The 20,237-nt window shown below is 34.4% G+C and overlaps 1 protein-coding gene across 10 annotated transcripts in view; it reads right to left on the minus strand.

Annotated features, from left to right (window-relative positions):
• Positions 1-134: 134 nt before the first annotated feature.
• LOC130450383 (prominin-like protein) overlaps positions 135-20,237 on the minus strand; it is a 35,009-nt gene continuing 14,906 nt past the window's right edge. The window contains exons 7-18 of one of the 10 annotated variants that reach the window (XM_056788750.1): positions 18,005-18,028; positions 17,768-17,933; positions 15,588-15,864; positions 15,094-15,535; positions 13,896-14,081; positions 13,706-13,840; positions 12,422-12,580; positions 12,240-12,358; positions 9,156-9,209; positions 3,004-3,138; positions 2,843-2,938; positions 135-2,403 (exon numbers count right to left, since the gene is read on the minus strand). In XM_056788750.1, coding sequence (XP_056644728.1) covers positions 2,394-2,403; positions 2,843-2,938; positions 3,004-3,138; positions 9,156-9,209; positions 12,240-12,358; positions 12,422-12,580; positions 13,706-13,840; positions 13,896-14,081; positions 15,094-15,535; positions 15,588-15,864; positions 17,768-17,933; positions 18,005-18,028 — 1,803 coding nt within the window. In that variant the 3' untranslated portion in view covers positions 135-2,393. Of the gene's footprint in view, positions 2,404-2,842; positions 2,939-3,003; positions 3,142-9,155; positions 9,210-10,027; positions 10,162-12,239; positions 12,359-12,421; positions 12,581-13,705; positions 13,841-13,895; positions 14,082-15,093; positions 15,536-15,587; positions 15,865-17,767; positions 17,934-18,004; positions 18,029-20,237 lie in introns of those variants that run through there. The other 9 variants (XM_056788749.1, XM_056788754.1, XM_056788753.1 and 6 more) reach the window with 9 other exon arrangements.

The raw sequence follows: 20,237 nt of genomic DNA on the forward strand, positions 1-20,237 counted from the left end.
TAATAAATGATTTATTGATAAAAAGGAGAACAAAAATATTGTTTATATCCAATAACTATCTAGTATAACGTTTAAAATCTATTGACAATTGAGAATGACGTCATTGACAGTTCGGCCATCTTTATAAGTCTAACATCTGCGTGAACCGACTATAAAATTTATTAATATTTGAACATTTTTCTTTTAAAAGAGTATGAGTCGTCAATTTTTCTAACTTGACATCTTTTTAAGTTGATAGATCCATTTAGAGGTCTAAATGTTAGATAAAAAAATCAATTCCACCGTTAGGCATCTGCGTGAACCGACTATAAAACAAGTTTTATATGGTTACCTTTAATATTTGTTGCTTTAGCAACCAGGAATATGTTTCGATATTATTTATTTCAGTATTTGAACATTTTCCTCATTTTGAACTTGGTGGGACACTTTCTGTACCATGTGTAAGGAAATTTGAAAAAAAAATGCTTTTTAGAATTTGAATTTTTATTATAAACATTGGAATTAATTATGGTTTAACACTAGAAGTAATAAATACTTTAAAATACGGTAGAATATATGGCAGAAATTTGGCTTCAATTCATAATACGAAAATTGAGCACAAATTATAAGTTGAACACATAAACTTTACGCCTATAAATTGGAATAAGATATTTTTAATTAGAATACATCGAGTGATACCTTACTTTGTGCCCAATATAAAATATTAATCAATTAATTAGATAATTTTCTACTATATGGTAGGTATCAATCGTTTCAAAAAATTTTATTACTATTATAACGATCCTTATGATCCTTCAAAATTCAATCAATGGGATCATAATCATTCAAATTTGAGCAAAAAAGTTTGCTTTAAAACACCATATAGTACGAGGGATGATCAGAAACAAATTTTACAAACCTCAGCGTTCGGAGAACTACATTTTATGGTGAAGTTTTTTTTCTTCTAACTGGGGACGGATTTTGGTCATACAACTGGTGTAAGGGTAGGTAAATAAACTAACCAGATGGTACTGGGCAATTGAAACGTCAAGAAAATTAGGAAAATCGACTTTTGTAGAAGTAGAAACCATGGTTCGTGTCCCTATTTGATATTCACAGTCAAATTATGAGAATTTATGGTGGAATTGTGGAGTAAAATCACACGAATCACCAACAAATAAGAAATTTAAGGTTTTATCTTTTGTTAATGATGTTTTGGTGACCGTATTCTGATATTCGTATGGTGTTATAGGATGTCAGACCATCTATCGAATGTTGTTGTCCTTTGGGACTATATTAGAGCTAAGGAATGGTAATTTTCTTGATGGAAAATCTGGAGACACCTCTATTTAGCTCAAATTTAATGCCTATTCCTAATGTTTAAGTAGTACTTATAAAACACATCCCTTGAGACCTGGCTCAATATACAAGGATGTGCTTTTCATCGTGTTCTATTAATTCATTTATTGATCATCCCTCGTAGATAAAATTATTTTTTTTTTCGAATGTATTTACAAAAATAATAAAAGAAAACAATCACACTTCCGTTACTTCAACTAACTCAATTAGAAATTAATCGAACTAATTTCAATATTTTTTTTTTTGACTAATAAGAAAACAATTATTGGAAAACAGTAAATATCCAAATATTTTCTAATAATTTCTATCCAAACGAATGGGCATTTGGGAAAATCTCTTATATTTATCAAATCGAAAGTGATCAGGAGGAAAAATACCCAAAAATTTTCATTTTGGATCGAAACTTTTCATCGATATAAGTTTTAATTAGAGTGAGCCGTCAATTTTTCCAACTAGACATCTATTTAAGTTTATTATTATTAAATCTAAATCATTTCACTCATTTTCTAGAAAACCGCTGTGAAAAAGTCCAATATCATTGCACGAATAAAAAATTTGTTCAATCGACTAGCCAATACTAAATCGGAGATCAAATTTTGAGTAAACTAATCAATAGATAACCCCATAACGTTTTGAAAACAATAATTAATTAATTCGAGTATTTTTATGGCGTAAAAATAAAAATTATAGAATAAATCTATTCGTAAACATCCGAAATATAAAAATATCACAATAACTAATTTTCCATTTATATTTAAATTTGATTTGTTCTGGTAAATGCTTTTTATACTCTATACATTAAAATTGAGCTTATGACTTTATAACCAGTAGTGCCAATACAGTATATAACTACATACTTATATATACACAACTTTTTACACGAAAAACCCATTTTACATCATCCTTAACTACCATGATGTTTTACATAATACAGAAAATATGTTTAAAAATTAAAATAAACTAATGAAAACTTCTTGTTGTTGTGATGGTTTGATTCCAAATCAGTCTACGATACCTTCAGTCTCACCCATCAACTAGGACAATCTTTTGTACACCTACTGGTCACTGAAAAATATTTTTTTTTAGTATACTGCTTTCAACAATTTTTATTTTTCAAATTTGTAACAGCAAAACAGTCGATTTTTTTTTTTAAATACACCAAACAGTAACTAAAAATGGATTTGGATCAATGAAACCATTCAGAATTAGAAATATGCAGACCGCTAGTATCTAGAACTCCATATTTGATGGAAAAAAATTAAGATACTCCATTTATAGTACCGTTGGTGATATTCATACTGTTTAGTACCACTGCCGGATCTTTGGGGCTTCTCATAGGTCACCGGTTCTTATTCGGCTCTCATAAGTATTCGAAAGATGATACTTTAGTACAAACCTCGTATAATTTCCTTAAGAAAATTAATTTAATTGGTTTAAATAGATGATAAACGTTATTCTGTGAATAATTGGGGAGTTTTAGTAGCTACCAATAATATTTTCTTACCCAGATCCGGGATAGTAATACGGAGGTGGTCTTTCATATTCTGTGGGGGCTCTTTGATATTGCGGAGGTCCTCCGTTTGGAAATTCTTCCCAATGTCTAAATTAAAAAAAATGATTTTCAAATTTGTACGAACTGATTAGACTGAAATAAAAATTTCTTACTTCGGTGCCATATCAGCGTATCTAGAATCCGGAGGTTGAGACCCCGCTGGGAATTCTCTAGTAACCACTTCGCCCATCTGGTGTCTATCTTCGATTTTCTTTCCCTTCTTCTTCTTCTTGCCCCGTTTTCCACCTCTACTAGAATTTTAAAAAACTAAATTTTCACACAAATATTTCACTCTTGCATATTAATGACATAAATTATCATGATTTAAACCCAAAATAAAAAATAAATAACAATCGAAACAATGTTATGATGAATGATTGATTGAATTTATCAATTAACTAACCCCACAGTTAATTAAAAAACGTGCCACTTTCTATATTCCAGCCAATATGAAAAATTAAAGAATATACAAAGTCAGATCACACTTTTTTTTAAAGGGGGGCAGTTTGTATACTGTATTTTAAATAATTTAGTGGATACAACCCCTAAAATCTTGACTCTTGACGTGGTTTATACGTTTATCTAGTTATTTATAATAAATTAAAACAACTAATTTGAAAAATTAAATTTTGCAACAAGATTTATTCATTTCCAACAAGATGGGGATTCACCACAATATTTTTTACCAATTAAACAGTGACTAAGTAATGGATTGGTAGAAGGGAAGCATTAAAATAACCAACACGATCGACTGACTTAGTCCCTCTGGATTGTTCACACCCCCTCACCTAACCAAACATAACCTAACAAGTTGCGCCCACCTCTACTAAGAGATTTATTTAATAACCTTGAAAATAAAAGTTACATGACTTTGTATATTTTTTATTTTGTATAGGAGGCGAAAAAATATTAAAGGATTTTAGTATCGACACCGTGTATATTTTAATTTGCTCACTAGAATACAATGCGAAAGTTTTCAAAGTTATATACCCATTTAAATTAATTCTGGTACTAATAAACTAAGAAAAGAATCTGGTAAGCCACATTGCTCGAGTGGCTTTGTTCTCGCGGGTAATTTGAATCAAAATACAAATAATTTTGTAGAAAACCATCCCTATTATGATTATATTATATTTAAAGAGAGGATTAGAACGCAACTACATATGATTAGTTAATCTTCCTTTATAACGATGAGAAAAAGGCTTTTACTATGTTGCTAACTAGGAAATTGAATTGGGAAAGGGATATCCATATCCCAAACTTAAAATACCATCAAATGGTACTACATAGGAAGCTGATGCTAGTACCAAATGCTTTCTACTGCTAGGATATTGTATGGAAATGAAATGAGACAGTCTGAAAAGTCATAGAGAAGCATTGAGCCCCCATGAGCACAGTTTTTGATATCGAAGGAAGTTCCAACTGCTCTTCGTTCTCAACTGCCACATTTCCACTATGAACAGACTCACACCACTAGTAAACAGACATTAGACGTTCACTAAATACTGCTCAGATACTGCCTGGAACTAAATGAGACCTAGATATTCAGTCTGACAAGTCATAGAGCCCCCATGAGCACACTTTTTGTTATCGAAGGAAGTTCCAACTGCTCTTCGTACTCAACTGCCACATTTCCACTATGAACAGACTCACACCACTAGTGAACATTCTTCAATGTTGCTAAATTATCACCATAGACAGGTTTTAATACATCATAAGTTTTTTTGGAAAAAAATTCAAAGTTATTGTATAGCTAGAGGTCCATATTTCACAACAGACATTAGACGTTCACTAAATACTGCTCAGATACTGCCTGGAACTAAATGAGACCTAGATATTCAGTCTGACAAGTCATAGAGCCCCCATGAGCACACTTTTTGTTATTGAAGGAAGTTCCAACTGCTCTTCGTACTCAACTGCTACATTTCCACTATGAACAGACTCACACCACTAGTAAACAGACATTAGACGTTCACTAAATACTGCTCAGATACTGCCTGGAACTAAATGAGACCTAGATATTCAGTCTGACAAGTCATAGAGCCCCCATGAGCACACTTTTTGTTATCGAAGGAAGTTCCAACTGCTCTTCGTACTCAACTGCCACATTTCCACTATGAACAGACTCACACCACTAGTGAACATTCTTCAATGTTGCTAAATTATCACCATAGACAGGTTTTAATACATCATAAGTTTTTTTGGAAAAAAATTCAAAGTTATTGTATAGCTAGAGGTCCATATTTCACAACAGACATTAGACGTTCACTAAATACTGCTCAGATACTGCCTGGAACTAAATGAGACCTAGATATTCAGTCTGACAAGTCATAGAGCCCCCATGAGCACACTTTTTGTTATCGAAGGAAGTTCCAACTGCTCTTCGTACTCAACTGCCACATTTCCACTATGAACAGACTCACACCACTAGTGAACATTCTTCAATGTTGCTAAATTATCACCATAGACAGGTTTTAATACATCATAAGTTTTTTTGGAAAAAAATTCAAAGTTATTGTATAGCTAGAGGTCCATATTTCACAACAGACATTAGACGTTCACTAAATACTGCTCAGATACTGCCTGGAACTAAATGAGACCTAGATATTCAGTCTGACAAGTCATAGAGCCCCCATGAGCACACTTTTTGTTATTGAAGGAAGTTCCAACTGCTCTTCGTACTCAACTGCTACATTTCCACTATGAACAGACTCACACCACTAGTAAACAGACATTAGACGTTCACTAAATACTGCTCAGATACTGCCTGGAACTAAATGAGACCTAGATATTCAGTCTGACAAGTCATAGAGCCCCCATGAGCACACTTTTTGTTATCGAAGGAAGTTCCAACTGCTCTTCGTACTCAACTGCCACATTTCCACTATGAACAGACTCACACCACTAGTGAACATTCTTCAATGTTGCTAAATTATCACCATAGACAGGTTTTAATACATCATAAGTTTTTTTGGAAAAAAATTCAAAGTTATTGTATAGCTAGAGGTCCATATTTCACAACAGACATTAGACGTTCACTAAATACTGCTCAGATACTGCCTGGAACTAAATGAGACCTAGATATTCAGTCTGACAAGTCATAGAGCCCCCATGAGCACACTTTTTGTTATTGAAGGAAGTTCCAACTGCTCTTCGTACTCAACTGCTACATTTCCACTATGAACAGACTCACACCACTAGTAAACAGACATTAGACGTTCACTAAATACTGCTCAGATACTGCCTGGAACTAAATGAGACCTAGATATTCAGTCTGACAAGTCATAGAGCCCCCATGAGCACACTTTTTGTTATCGAAGGAAGTTCCAACTGCTCTTCGTACTCAACTGCCACATTTCCACTATGAACAGACTCACACCACTAGTGAACATTCTTCAATGTTGCTAAATTATCACCATAGACAGGTTTTAATACATCATAAGTTTTTTTGGAAAAAAATTCAAAGTTATTGTATAGCTAGAGGTCCATATTTCACAACAGACATTAGACGTTCACTAAATACTGCTCAGATACTGCCTGGAACTAAATGAGACCTAGATATTCAGTCTGACAAGTCATAGAGCCCCCATGAGCACACTTTTTGTTATTGAAGGAAGTTCCAACTGCTCTTCGTACTCAACTGCTACATTTCCACTATGAACAGACTCACACCACTAGTAAACAGACATTAGACGTTCACTAAATACTGCTCAGATACTGCCTGGAACTAAATGAGACCTAGATATTCAGTCTGACAAGTCATAGAGCCCCCATGAGCACACTTTTTGTTATCGAAGGAAGTTCCAACTGCTCTTCGTACTCAACTGCCACATTTCCACTATGAACAGACTCACACCACTAGTGAACATTCTTCAATGTTGCTAAATTATCACCATAGACAGGTTTTAATACATCATAAGTTTTTTTGGAAAAAAATTCAAAGTTATTGTATAGCTAGAGGTCCATATTTCACAACAGACATTAGACGTTCACTAAATACTGCTCAGATACTGCCTGGAACTAAATGAGACCTAGATATTCAGTCTGACAAGTCATAGAGCCCCCATGAGCACACTTTTTGTTATTGAAGGAAGTTCCAACTGCTCTTCGTACTCAACTGCTACATTTCCACTATGAACAGACTCACACCACTAGTAAACAGACATTAGACGTTCACTAAATACTGCTCAGATACTGCCTGGAACTAAATGAGACCTAGATATTCAGTCTGACAAGTCATAGAGCCCCCATGAGCACACTTTTTGTTATCGAAGGAAGTTCCAACTGCTCTTCGTACTCAACTGCCACATTTCCACTATGAACAGACTCACACCACTAGTGAACATTCTTCAATGTTGCTAAATTATCACCATAGACAGGTTTTAATACATCATAAGTTTTTTTGGAAAAAAATTCAAAGTTATTGTATAGCTAGAGGTCCATATTTCACAACAGACATTAGACGTTCACTAAATACTGCTCAGATACTGCCTGGAACTAAATGAGACCTAGATATTCAGTCTGACAAGTCATAGAGCCCCCATGAGCACACTTTTTGTTATTGAAGGAAGTTCCAACTGCTCTTCGTACTCAACTGCTACATTTCCACTATGAACAGACTCACACCACTAGTAAACAGACATTAGACGTTCACTAAATACTGCTCAGATACTGCCTGGAACTAAATGAGACCTAGATATTCAGTCTGACAAGTCATAGAGCCCCCATGAGCACACTTTTTGTTATCGAAGGAAGTTCCAACTGCTCTTCGTACTCAACTGCCACATTTCCACTATGAACAGACTCACACCACTAGTGAACATTCTTCAATGTTGCTAAATTATCACCATAGACAGGTTTTAATACATCATAAGTTTTTTTGGAAAAAAATTCAAAGTTATTGTATAGCTAGAGGTCCATATTTCACAACAGACATTAGACGTTCACTAAATACTGCTCAGATACTGCCTGGAACTAAATGAGACCTAGATATTCAGTCTGACAAGTCATAGAGCCCCCATGAGCACACTTTTTGTTATTGAAGGAAGTTCCAACTGCTCTTCGTACTCAACTGCTACATTTCCACTATGAACAGACTCACACCACTAGTAAACAGACATTAGACGTTCACTAAATACTGCTCAGATACTGCCTGGAACTAAATGAGACCTAGATATTCAGTCTGACAAGTCATAGAGCCCCCATGAGCACACTTTTTGTTATCGAAGGAAGTTCCAACTGCTCTTCGTACTCAACTGCCACATTTCCACTATGAACAGACTCACACCACTAGTGAACATTCTTCAATGTTGCTAAATTATCACCATAGACAGGTTTTAATACATCATAAGTTTTTTTGGAAAAAAATTCAAAGTTATTGTATAGCTAGAGGTCCATATTTCACAACAGACATTAGACGTTCACTAAATACTGCTCAGATACTGCCTGGAACTAAATGAGACCTAGATATTCAGTCTGACAAGTCATAGAGCCCCCATGAGCACACTTTTTGATATCGAAGGAAGTTCCAACTGCTCTTCGTACTCAACTGCCACATTTCCACTATGAACAGACTCACACCACTAGTAAACAGACATTAGACGTTCACTAAATACTGCTCAGGTACTGCCTGGAACTAAATGAGACTTAGATATTCAGTCTGACAAGTCATAGAGCCCCCATGAGCACACTTTTTGATATCGAAGGAAGTTCCAACTGCTCTTCGTACTCAACTGCCACATTTCCACTATGAACAGACTCACACCACTAGTAAACAGACATTAGACGTTCACTAAATACTGCTCAGATACTGCCTGGAACTAAATGAGACCTAGATATTCTGTCTGACAAGTCATAGAGCCCCCATGAGCACACTTTTTGTTATCGAAGGAAGTTCCAACTGCTCTTCGTAATCCACTCCACTGCTAAAATACTCTCACCACTAGCAACCACCCTTAAGAAATGCTAGTTAGATATATTTCAACTTCAAAGTTAATATATTATTCCAAATTCATGGTACAAAATTGTCACAAGTGTTGAGGGGTTGAGATATAATCGTAAATTTTTTATCCCACCTCGTATTATACGAAAAAATGTTTCTAGTGCTAAATAAAAGTGTCTATTGGTACTAATTCAAGTTTTTTTTTAGGAACGAGGAAATTGCAAGTAAGTCACACACTAAATACAGGGGGTGTTAATTGAATTTCATGCAATATGTTAGACCCCATATTTTTCGCAGCTACGGTGCACAATTATTTAAACTTACCTGTTCAAGGGAACACTGTCCCCGCGATCAGCGTAGGCATCATACAAATATTCGCTGCAAAACGATATAAATACAAATCTCAATTATAAGAACAAATTTTACGGTTCAACGTTGACTTTCTAACCGAAGAAAATTTGTTTAAGGGGATGTGGGTGTATAAGTATGCATCCAAGAAATTAGTACGACCCCACAGAACCGAACAAATAACTCAAAACGAATATATAATTAATTAGGTAGAAAATAAAAATTATTTCAAATTGTATCCTTAAGAGGACCTTCGAAATGATTTAATGGTAGTGAATATAATTTCCAACGCATGTTAGGATACTACATTTTTTTAAATAAAAATAGTTTATAACATAACATTGCTTTTCCATTGAAAGTTATTGAAAATTCCATTATACACATCGGTTATTAAATTTCCAATATAAAATTAATGTAAATTGTCGATTTATTTGGTAGAAATTATTTTTTTTAGATTACTCAAGTAGCTAGGAATTAAAATATATTGAAAATAATGTAATGTAATTAGTTTTTATTCGATTTGAAGTGTCAAGTTGAAGATAACACAATAAAAAAATGGAGTAACGCATAAATTGAAACACTAGCACTGTCTGGTCCTTCGAGCCGTGATAAAAAACCTATAGTCCTAGTAAACAATGTGTCCTGTGTAATAAAATCACTAACGGTTCTAGAAATCCCTATTAACAGTTAAAAGATTATATAAAAACCAACAAATTGAAGCATTATGAAGAATTTTTATAAAAAAAACTGACAAAGACTGTTTTTATCTATTATATAAAATAAAATTTTCCCCAAATGAAAGGAAAATCTGTTGAATTGAGGTTTTCCAAATAAAACTTCCATAAATTTAACAATAAATTTTTATTAAAATATGTCTTTTTAGTTTTAAAACATTTTTTTGAGCTTAATTATTTTTTATTTTTAAAGATAGTGGCTTGGAGTGGAAGATGAAGTCTGAAGAAGTTTCCTGGTTTGATCCCAACTAAAGAAGAAAATTAAATTTTCATTTGTACCCTTAAAAGCGGTTTACTGTACAATCTCCCATGAAAAAGTAAGGTTATGTTTAAACGTTTATGGTTTTATTTAGGTTTGTTATCACACAGACATGTTATTAATGCTCCAAATGAAATTGTGAATAAACCAGACTCGATATTTTGCCATTATATTGCTAATATTTACATAGCAGACCTACCAGCACTGGTTCAATCGCACTAAGAAGTACCGGATTCATCCAGACGTGGAAGGACAAAGACAAAGATGCCTTTGGCGGAGATTCCATCACACCGTAGTAGTTCTGAAGTTTTCGGTTCGACTCAATTAAAGAAATACAAAAACAAACCTTTCTGTCATTCAACAGATACACGTATCTTTAAAACAGCCGCCACAGATGATTCTATTAGTGATTACCGCCTACTGCTATCATATTTTATATGCATAAAATAAATCATTTCATTCTAGATCTGTGTCAGACTAAATATGCGACTGAAATATCTAATTTTCTTCATTTTTACAATTAATCGGAAGGTATTTAACGCCATCTATGCCAGATGGTCTGAAACAATCGAAGAACCTTCTTATTCTACCAACTGGTCTCAAAGGGCCCTTTCATTAAGCAAATATAAGCCAAACAGAGTTACTGGTATGCTAACTAGACCCTATCCATCTTGGTCTAGTCGTTTCTGGCAAAGGAAACCACCAAATACCTCTCCATAAGGCAATCCATAGACAAAAGCTACCGTATTTACATTTAAGCTTTTTAGAACTACAAGACGTAAGCTGCATAGCCAACAAATGGGTAGCTAACTTTGTAAAGTCGTTGCCGTTTGGCTGATAAACTTACTAGATCAATATATCAAAGTGCTAGCAAGTTAGATTCACGACCTTTACGCCCTAAATCATCTAATATATGCCAGATGGTCTGAAACAATCGAAGAACCTTCTTATTCTACCAACTGGTATCAAAGGGTCCTTTCATTAAGCAAATATAAGCCAAACAGAGTTACTGGTATGCTAACTAGACCCTATCCATCTTGGTCTAGTCGTTTCTGGCAAAGGAAACCACCAAATACCTCTCCATAAGGCAATCCATAGACAAAAGCTACCGTATTTACATTTAAGCTTTTTAGAACTAGAAGACGTAAGCTGCATAGCCAACAAATGGGTAGCTAACTTTGTAAAGTCGTTGCTGTTTGGCTGATAAACTTACTAGATCAATATATCGAAGTGCTAGCAAGTTAAATTCACGACCTTTACGCCCTAAATCATCTAATATATGCCAGATGGTCTGAAACAATCGAAGAACCTTCTTATTCTACCAACTGGTCTCAAAGGGTCCTTTCATTAAACAAATATAAGCCAAACAGAGTTACTGGTATGCTAACTAGACCCTATCCATCTTGGTCTAGTCGTTTCTGCCAAAGGAAACCACCAAATACCTCTCCATAAGGCAATCCATAGACAAAAGCTACTGTATTTACATTTAAGCTTTTTAGAACTAGAATTAGTAAGCTGCATACCCAACAAATAGGTAGCTAACTTTGTAAAGTCGTTGCTGTTTGGCTGATAAACTTACTAGATCAATATATCGAAGTGCTAGCAAGTTAAATTCACGACCTTTACGCCCTAAATCATCTAATATATGCCAGATGGTCTGAAACAATCGAAGAACCTTCTTATTCTACCAACTGGTATCAAAGGGTCCTTTCATTAAGCAAATATAAGCCAAACAGAGTTACTGGTATGCTAACTAGACCCTAACCAAATTTTCATCAAGAAAAATTAGTAAAGAAACAAGTTTCTTCTAGGATAATAATAAATGTAACTTGTGAAAAAAATGACACGATTTTTGAAGTGTTGGCAAAATATCAAAAATCCCCTACAATCGTAACCATTATTTACCGAGGATTTTAAAAATATGTGCATTAAATATACAGCGGAATATAAATTTTAGATGAAATGAATTTTGGTGTCTTACTGTTTCAAGCATTCATCAGTTGAGTTAAAATTAAACAAAACTACATGTACATAGAGTATATTTAAAAAAAAAAAGGAAATACTCACGTTTCCACGTATTGTCCGTACTGTTTATACTTCTGGTACAAAGACGCCAATTTGACAGATACGACGATTGTTGGTATAAAAAGCAATAAACTGGCAAGCAATGATACCCAAAATCCATTCTGCGGAAAATTCATTTAGACGGATGATGAGTTTCGATAATTAAGTGAAATTTAAATACATACCCAAGGCTGTAAAATTTTATCACAAGTAGAAACTAGAGTGGAATTTATGGCTACGTTTAAAGGTCCACATTCGCCAAGTTTTGTTTTGGTTACGATGATCACTCTGTCGATGTAACTCTGGACTTGATCTTTTACTATACTACCAAAAGACGTAGCAGCCTTAAACAAAAATTTATATTGGAAATATTCTATACAAAAAGAGGTTATGGGAACGGTCTAAGCCAGCCGATACCATTTTATACATCACAACCTGAACAACGGGACGGTTAGCCATGAGAATAAGGAACCCTTATGCCCTTTAACAGGAAACTCAGTCAGTATTATTCAATTTTTTAAAAATATATAATTTGTTCTATTTGAAATGGACCAACAAATATCACGATTGGTGGTTCAACTTCATTTATATAACCAAAACATGTTGGTACCTTCTGTGCTAGATCACGTAACCTTGGTATATCTCTTGATCCAATCAAAAAAATGAGCTATACCTTTTCAGATGCGCAGGACACTGTTCCTTCTGAGACTAGATCTAGTAGAAGTTGTTCACTGTTGATTTTGTACGAATGAAGAAGAAACTTTGGTTAATTTAGTTCTATAGTACCTCTCCATAACAATGTTTATATATATAACCTCTTTAAATGCAGTACGGATATTTGAATCCATTAGAACCGCAAAGCGAGCTGTAGACGTGGAAAATTCTTCGTACGAATGATGGAGAACCTTCAGAAAAGGAGTATGAACACTTTTCATTAGTCTAGAACCTTTCTGTGTAGTAGTAATATACTTTCAGAAAATCTAGAAGAACATGGTGGTACTTTCCAGACTAGATCACTTAAAAAAGTTCCTTTGAAACCTTAGTATGAGCTCAACCTCTTCAGATGCTCTAGAAACCGCCCCTTCTGAAATTAAATCTAGTAGAAACTATCCAGTGTGGATTTTGAGGGAAGAAAAAGAAAATTCTTGTTCAATCAGGTCTAGGATATCGCTCTATTACAATGCTTTGGCAAATCGTGTAGATTTAACCTTCTTGAACCCCAGTATGGATACTGGAGAAAGCATTTTACGATGGAGGTTAGTGATTTCTCTAGCTAGCACCGAAACCAAAACGTTTATTGTCTATTTGAGACCAGCAGGAGACAATTAGATAAATGTTGTTCGCCATTTTATAATTATAGAAGAATCTATTAACCCCTAAAAAATTTTCAACCTCAACTCCTTTTGAAACTAAGATTTACTTAGAAAAGTACTTTAAATAAGAAGATTTTGGTTCCAAAAGTTACTCACATCCATCAACATTTTTGATCCATCCACTCTCAACTTCTTCTGAGCGTCTTCGATTTCATGTATCAATTTATCTATAGCTTCTTTAAAACTCGTAGAATTCATTTTTAAACTCGAATCCAAGTGCATGGCCAAATCCTAAAAAGAAAAATTTTTTCCCCAAACAAAACATCTAATTACCGATAATACTCACCATCACTTCCCTGGCTTCGGTCCTCATTGGTTCAAGAATTTTTTCATCGTAAGTGTTTATGTGAAGTATAATCAAATTCAATTCGGTTTGTAAAGTTTGCATGTTCTGACCGTCCATTTGTTTAACAAGTTTCTGCAGCACTTCTGAGAGTTTCTTTAGACTCATATTCGTGAAGTTCTCTTTCAGCTAAAACCAAATAAATTCATTCGTTTAAACGCCTTCGAAAGGATACAAAAAATTATAATAGATGCCAGAAGACTAGATAGGACAACCTCCAGATGGATGGCACAACTACTAGAACGGCAGAAATGAAAGACCTCTGGCAAGTCATCACTAAAGCCACATGGTGTGCATTATCTTAGCAGGGAGGAATTGGGGCATTGAAAAGAAGGTAGATAAGAGCAAAACCAATTATTGGGACAACCTACAGAGGCTGAGGCAGGCAAAGACTCTCCTGGGATCTATTGAATGTATCAGAACATCTTACGAATACTAACAGGAGTCCTAACAGGGCCTCAATGGACACTTTAAGACGATAGATTTAGCAGATAATGTAGATACATCAATATCTACATTCATACATACAAAAAAATCCAAAAGATTCATAACCATATCAGCCAAAAAGTCTGATATAACTTTTCAAGATGTCCACAAATGACATTAAGCTTGTGGTCGGTCTTCTAACTGGCCAAATATCACCTTAGACGTTAGACATGACATAAAACAACAAATGCAGATTATGTAAGAAAGCCATATAGGCAGCAGAGGTCACCAAATCTGCCCATAGTCACCTCGAAGGACCAGTGGGAAGGGGAGCAAAAATTCCCATGAAAATGACCACCATTAGGAGGTGACCAACCTATTTTGGAGGCAAAACTCCTGTATTGAATCAAGAAATGTAAAACCATGTGATCATCGAGGAAGTTAATAACTTAAGAGACCCCAAAGAGTGAGAGGCATATTAAAAGAGTGTCTGGATTTAGATTTGAAAAAGAAACATTGAGGAAAGAAGAACAAGGCCAAAAGAATGGTTGGATGCAGTTTTGAAGGATATCGGAGAGGTAGAACCGAATCGGAGTGCAAAAGTATAGAAACGCAACCTGGGGAGATGAATGGTGAAATTAGAAGACCGATAAGAAAAGAAAAATAAATCATGGTCTTTCAAGGCCTGTAGTACTAAAAAAAAAAAAAAACTTACCTCATCTTGGAAACGATCGAAATTAATACCGGGATCGAAGCTGGACAAATTTTTCAGTATATTCAAATTAGTATTATTCAAAATGGTAAAATGCGGATCGACGATTCTATCCAATTGATTTTTAATACCGTCCAATATGGATTCGACGTTAAATTTCTTAACTACATCATCTATATTGAATCTTTTTTCCAAATTAAACACCTTATACATGCTCTCATTTTTGTAGCACAGATTTAGTACTTCGCTTATACTAACGCCCAATTCGGCGTCACCATATTTAACGTTCCTCGTTAAATACGAATCGACGACATCTAATACGGACGATTTTCGAGGATGCTTCAATGGATAACAGATTCCTCTGTCGGTAACCGCGCCCGAGATCAAAGCTCCTATAGTTACGACTCCAATGATCAGGGTAGATATGAACATCAACATCACGGCGCTAAAAATTGAATACTGACACACCGGTGCACGTAAACGCTAAGAAGTCTTACCACATCAGAAACTGACTACCCGCGCCTTTGTTGCAACAGTTATCGCTGTATCCGTCAGGTCGTTTACCGCATATACCGCAAATCAGACCTAGTGCTATGCAGATGGTGATTATAAGTAAGACGCAGCTGATCGCCAAACCTCCGTAGTATCGATAAGGTGAATAAGTATGTAAATATTTATACCCTTCTTCCAAATTACCGTCAAAACTTCTCATTTGCTTCTGTATATCCGAGATTGTTTGCAGGATGTTGTTCAAATGTGTCTGTATAGTTTTACCTAAAAATAATAACAAATTTCAGTTTAGGAATCGAATTCTTTCGCCAAATCTATTCGAGGATTGTTAAATGAGAAATTCAGAAGTACTGAAGGTCCTTCGAATGTCTATAACCATTTCTGTAGGACCGGTACCTCAGCAGACAGTCTTGCCAAAAAAAGGGCAACGACTCCATACTGCGGTGATTAAAGAATCAAATTCAAACACTCCAAGGTGTCAAAAGAGTACTAGACGCGAAAGGAGTAAATAGGACAATCTCCTACTATCTACTAGAACAGACACAAATTCAATTACTACTAACAGGGGATGTCCACAATGGGGAGTCGCGCATTTCCCACCAAATCTATACTTATGAGAAAGTTAAAAGTACTAAAAGTCTTGTGGACATGGATTCATAGAAAATTGGGCCTTTCGAATGTCTACCTCCATTTCTTTAAGACCAGTATGTAACTAAAAGAAGTTACCGCAGCAAACAGCCTTGCCATATTTTGGACTAAAGTCCTACTGTGGCCTCATGAGATGTCACATTAACAACAAATAATTAAAAGATCAAATGGAAATGCTCCAGGTCTAAGAAAATCCAATAGAGACCACACGGGGTTGTCAAAAGAGTATTAGAGGAGTAGATAGGACCTAATATCCTTCATTAGGAAGAAAAAACTCAGCCTCAAGCCCATCAAGTTACTCACTAAAGCCACATGGAGCGCATAAACTTAGCAGGGAGGAATTGGGGTTGTGAGACCAATCATCACGTACAGGACAATGGTTTGGGGTACTAGAACTAGTCGGAATACCACGAAGAATTGTTTATGTGCAGCTGGGGCCATGAAATCTTGCCCAACAGCTGCGTTAGAAGTGGTTCTGAATCTTCCTTCTCTCCACATAGTACTCCAATGGAGGAAACACTCCAGGTCTAAGAGAATCCAATGTGCCTTCTTAAACATAGAGTCTATACGAGCATTAGACGCAAGAGGAGTAGATAGGACATCCTCCAAATGGAAGGTCCAACTACTATAGGAACTTTGAACATCATGTCAAGGACACAACTGTAGAAAAAGATGGTGTCGATCGATGAGGCTGAACGCAACAAAATTTTCCACCAAATCAATTCAAGAATTGTAAACTTCGGAAGTACTAAGATGATAGGGTCTTGTGGTAATGGGTATAAAGTACCTAGTTGCTTTGATGGAGATTTGGGGTTGCAGTTGCAAATCTGAAAAAAAAAAAATGATATAGAAAAAAAAACAATAAAAATAAATAAAAAACATTCCGGAAGGTTTCTTTGGACTTGGTCACATATATTGTAAAAAAATTGGTTAGTAATTATTATGTAATAATTTTTTTAATTAATAAAAATATTTTTTTCCAACTATTTATTATCCTTCTCCCAATTCAAATCCTGAATATAGCGAGTTTGTTGAACTGTGCTTGCTTCAAAAAAATTTCCCCTCAAATGACCCAAAGTTGTTCGGCCATAACGAAATATCGATAACGATGGGTCTATCCAGAACCATTTTTGAGTAGTAGCAACTAAAAAGCAGGACACAACCTCAAGAAATGGTGAGGGGGATAAAACAGTATGACCAAGAGGTAGAGGTAAACCAAGAACTACCTGGAGAGACCAAATTGGAGAAGATACCGGAATCCTAGAGATAATAGACCGGAAAGTAAAATACAGAAAAGAATGAAGGAAGCCAGAGTCAACAAAAAAACTACAACAAAAAGAAAAAGGGGAGTAATCAACCCCGGTAAATGGATTTGGTAGACAAACAAGTCATAATCCGAGGGATTTATCGACATAATGATGAAAAGATTATGGTCATTAAAGGGTTAAATGTTAATCAAACTATTTAAAAAGTTCCGGTCTAATTTGGGTCGACACCTGATGATTAAATTATTACTCACCTGCATCCTCAACTTTTTTTAAAGCTTGTTTCAATGTATCGTTTAAACTACTAGTGATATGCCTTTCTATATTATCTAATTTGTTTTTTCCTTCTTCGGCAGCTGTTTTGAGAAGATTTAAATTCAATTTTCCCAATAAATCAATGGCCGGTGTTACATCGGGAAGCTAAAAATAAATTTTCTTTCAAATTTTAATGAAATGTGAAACAAAAGAAAATTTTTAGATTTTTTACTCACCCTTGGGAAATATCTGTCAAGATGCTGCATGTAAAACATAAATTCATTTAAAACTTGTGATTTTTTTTGAAGAAAAAAAATTTTTTTATGGGAGCTACCACGATTCAGTTTACCACTAGAAGTGTTAGGGTTGAATGAGGTCTTCGAAATGTTTGTTATGGGGTTTCCAAGAATAAATATAACTTACCCTATTGAAATCGATTAATTTAATGTTTTTTAAAATGAAACAACGAAATTTTAAACTCCACAATTCCCAGACGATGAATACTCGAAAATATATTAGAGTTAGTACACTTTGGTGTTTGATTTTGCCACAATCCCACAAAGAAAACGTTAATCTAGTTTCGATATCAAAATTCTGTTTTTTTTAAAGCACAGTTTTAATGAACTCTTTTGAAGTACGGGGTGGTGAAACGAAAAGGTATGAAAGTTTAGAAAATTTCAAAAATGACAAGGATTACAGCAAGTTACCCTATTGAAATCGATTAATTTAATGTTTTTTAAAATGAAACAACGAAATTTTAAACTCCACAATTCCCAGACGATGAATACTCGAAAATATATTAGAGTTAGTACACTTTGGTGTTTGATTTTGCCACAATCCCACAAAGAAAACGTTAATCTAGTTTCGATATCAAAATTCTGTTTTTTTTAAAGCACAGTTTTAATGAACTCTTTTGAAGTACGGGGTGGTGAAACGAAAAGGTATGAAAGTTTAGAAAATTTCAAAAATGACAAGGATTAAAACAACTTACCCTATTGAAATCGATTAATTTAATGTTTTTAAAATGAAACAACGAAATTTGAAACTCCACAATCCCCAGACGATGAATACTCGGAAATATATTAGAGTTAGTACACTTTGGTGTTTGATTTTGCCACAATCCCACAAAGAAAACGTTAATCTAGTTTCGATATCAAAATTCTGTTTTTTTTAAAGCACAGTTTTAATGAACTCTTTTGAAGTACGGGGTGGTGAAACGAAAAGGTATGAAAGTTTAGAAAATTTCAAAAATGACAAGGATTAAAACAACTTACCCTGTTGAAATCGATTGATTTAATGTTTTTTAAAATGAAACAACGAAATTTGAAACTCCACAATTCCCAGACGATGAATACTCGGAAATATATTAGAGTTAGTACACTTTGGTGTTTGATTTTGCCACAATCCCACAAAGAAAACGTTAATCTAGTTTCGATATCAAAATTCTGTTTTTTTTAAAGCACAGTTTTAATGAACTCTTTTGAAGTACGGGGTGGTGAAACGAAAAGGTATGAAAGTTTAGAAAATTTCAAAAATGACAAGGATTACAGCAAGTTACCCTATTGAAATCGATTAATTTAATGTTTTTTAAAATGAAACAACGAAATTTTAAACTCCACAATTCCCAGACGATGAATACTCGAAAATATATTAGAGTTAGTACACTTTGGTGTTTGATTTTGCCACAATCCCACAAAGAAAACGTTAATCTAGTTTCGATATCAAAATTCTGTTTTTTTTAAAGCACAGTTTTAATGAACTCTTTTGAAGTACGGGGTGGTGAAACGAAAAGGTATGAAAGTTTAGAAAATTTCAAAAATGACAAGGATTAAAACAACTTACCCTATTGAAATCGATTAATTTAATGTTTTTAAAATGAAACAACGAAATTTGAAACTCCACAATCCCCAGACGATGAATACTCGGAAATATATTAGAGTTAGTACACTTTGGTGTTTGATTTTGCCACAATCCCACAAAGAAAACGTTAATCTAGTTTCGATATCAAAATTCTGTTTTTTTTAAAGCACAGTTTTAATGAACTCTTTTGAAGTACGGGGTGGTGAAACGAAAAGGTATGAAAGTTTAGAAAATTTCAAAAATGACAAGGATTAAAACAACTTACCCTGTTGAAATCGATTGATTTAATGTTTTTTAAAATGAAACAACGAAATTTGAAACTCCACAATTCCCAGACGATGAATACTCGGAAATATATTAGAGTTAGTACACTTTGGTGTTTGATTTTGCCACAATCCCACAAAGAAAACGTTAATCTAGTTTCGATATCAAAATTCTGTTTTTTTTAAAGCACAGTTTTAATGAACTCTTTTGAAGTACGGGGTGGTGAAACGAAAAGGTATGAAAGTTTAGAAAATTTCAAAAATGACAAGGATTAAAACAACTTACCCTATTGAAATCGATTAATTTAATGTTTTTAAAATGAAACAACGAAATTTGAAACTCCAC

The sequence above is a fragment of the Diorhabda sublineata genome, chromosome 11, assembly GCF_026230105.1.
Source record: "Diorhabda sublineata isolate icDioSubl1.1 chromosome 11, icDioSubl1.1, whole genome shotgun sequence".
In the NCBI taxonomy this organism is placed as follows: domain Eukaryota; kingdom Metazoa; phylum Arthropoda; class Insecta; order Coleoptera; family Chrysomelidae; genus Diorhabda; species Diorhabda sublineata.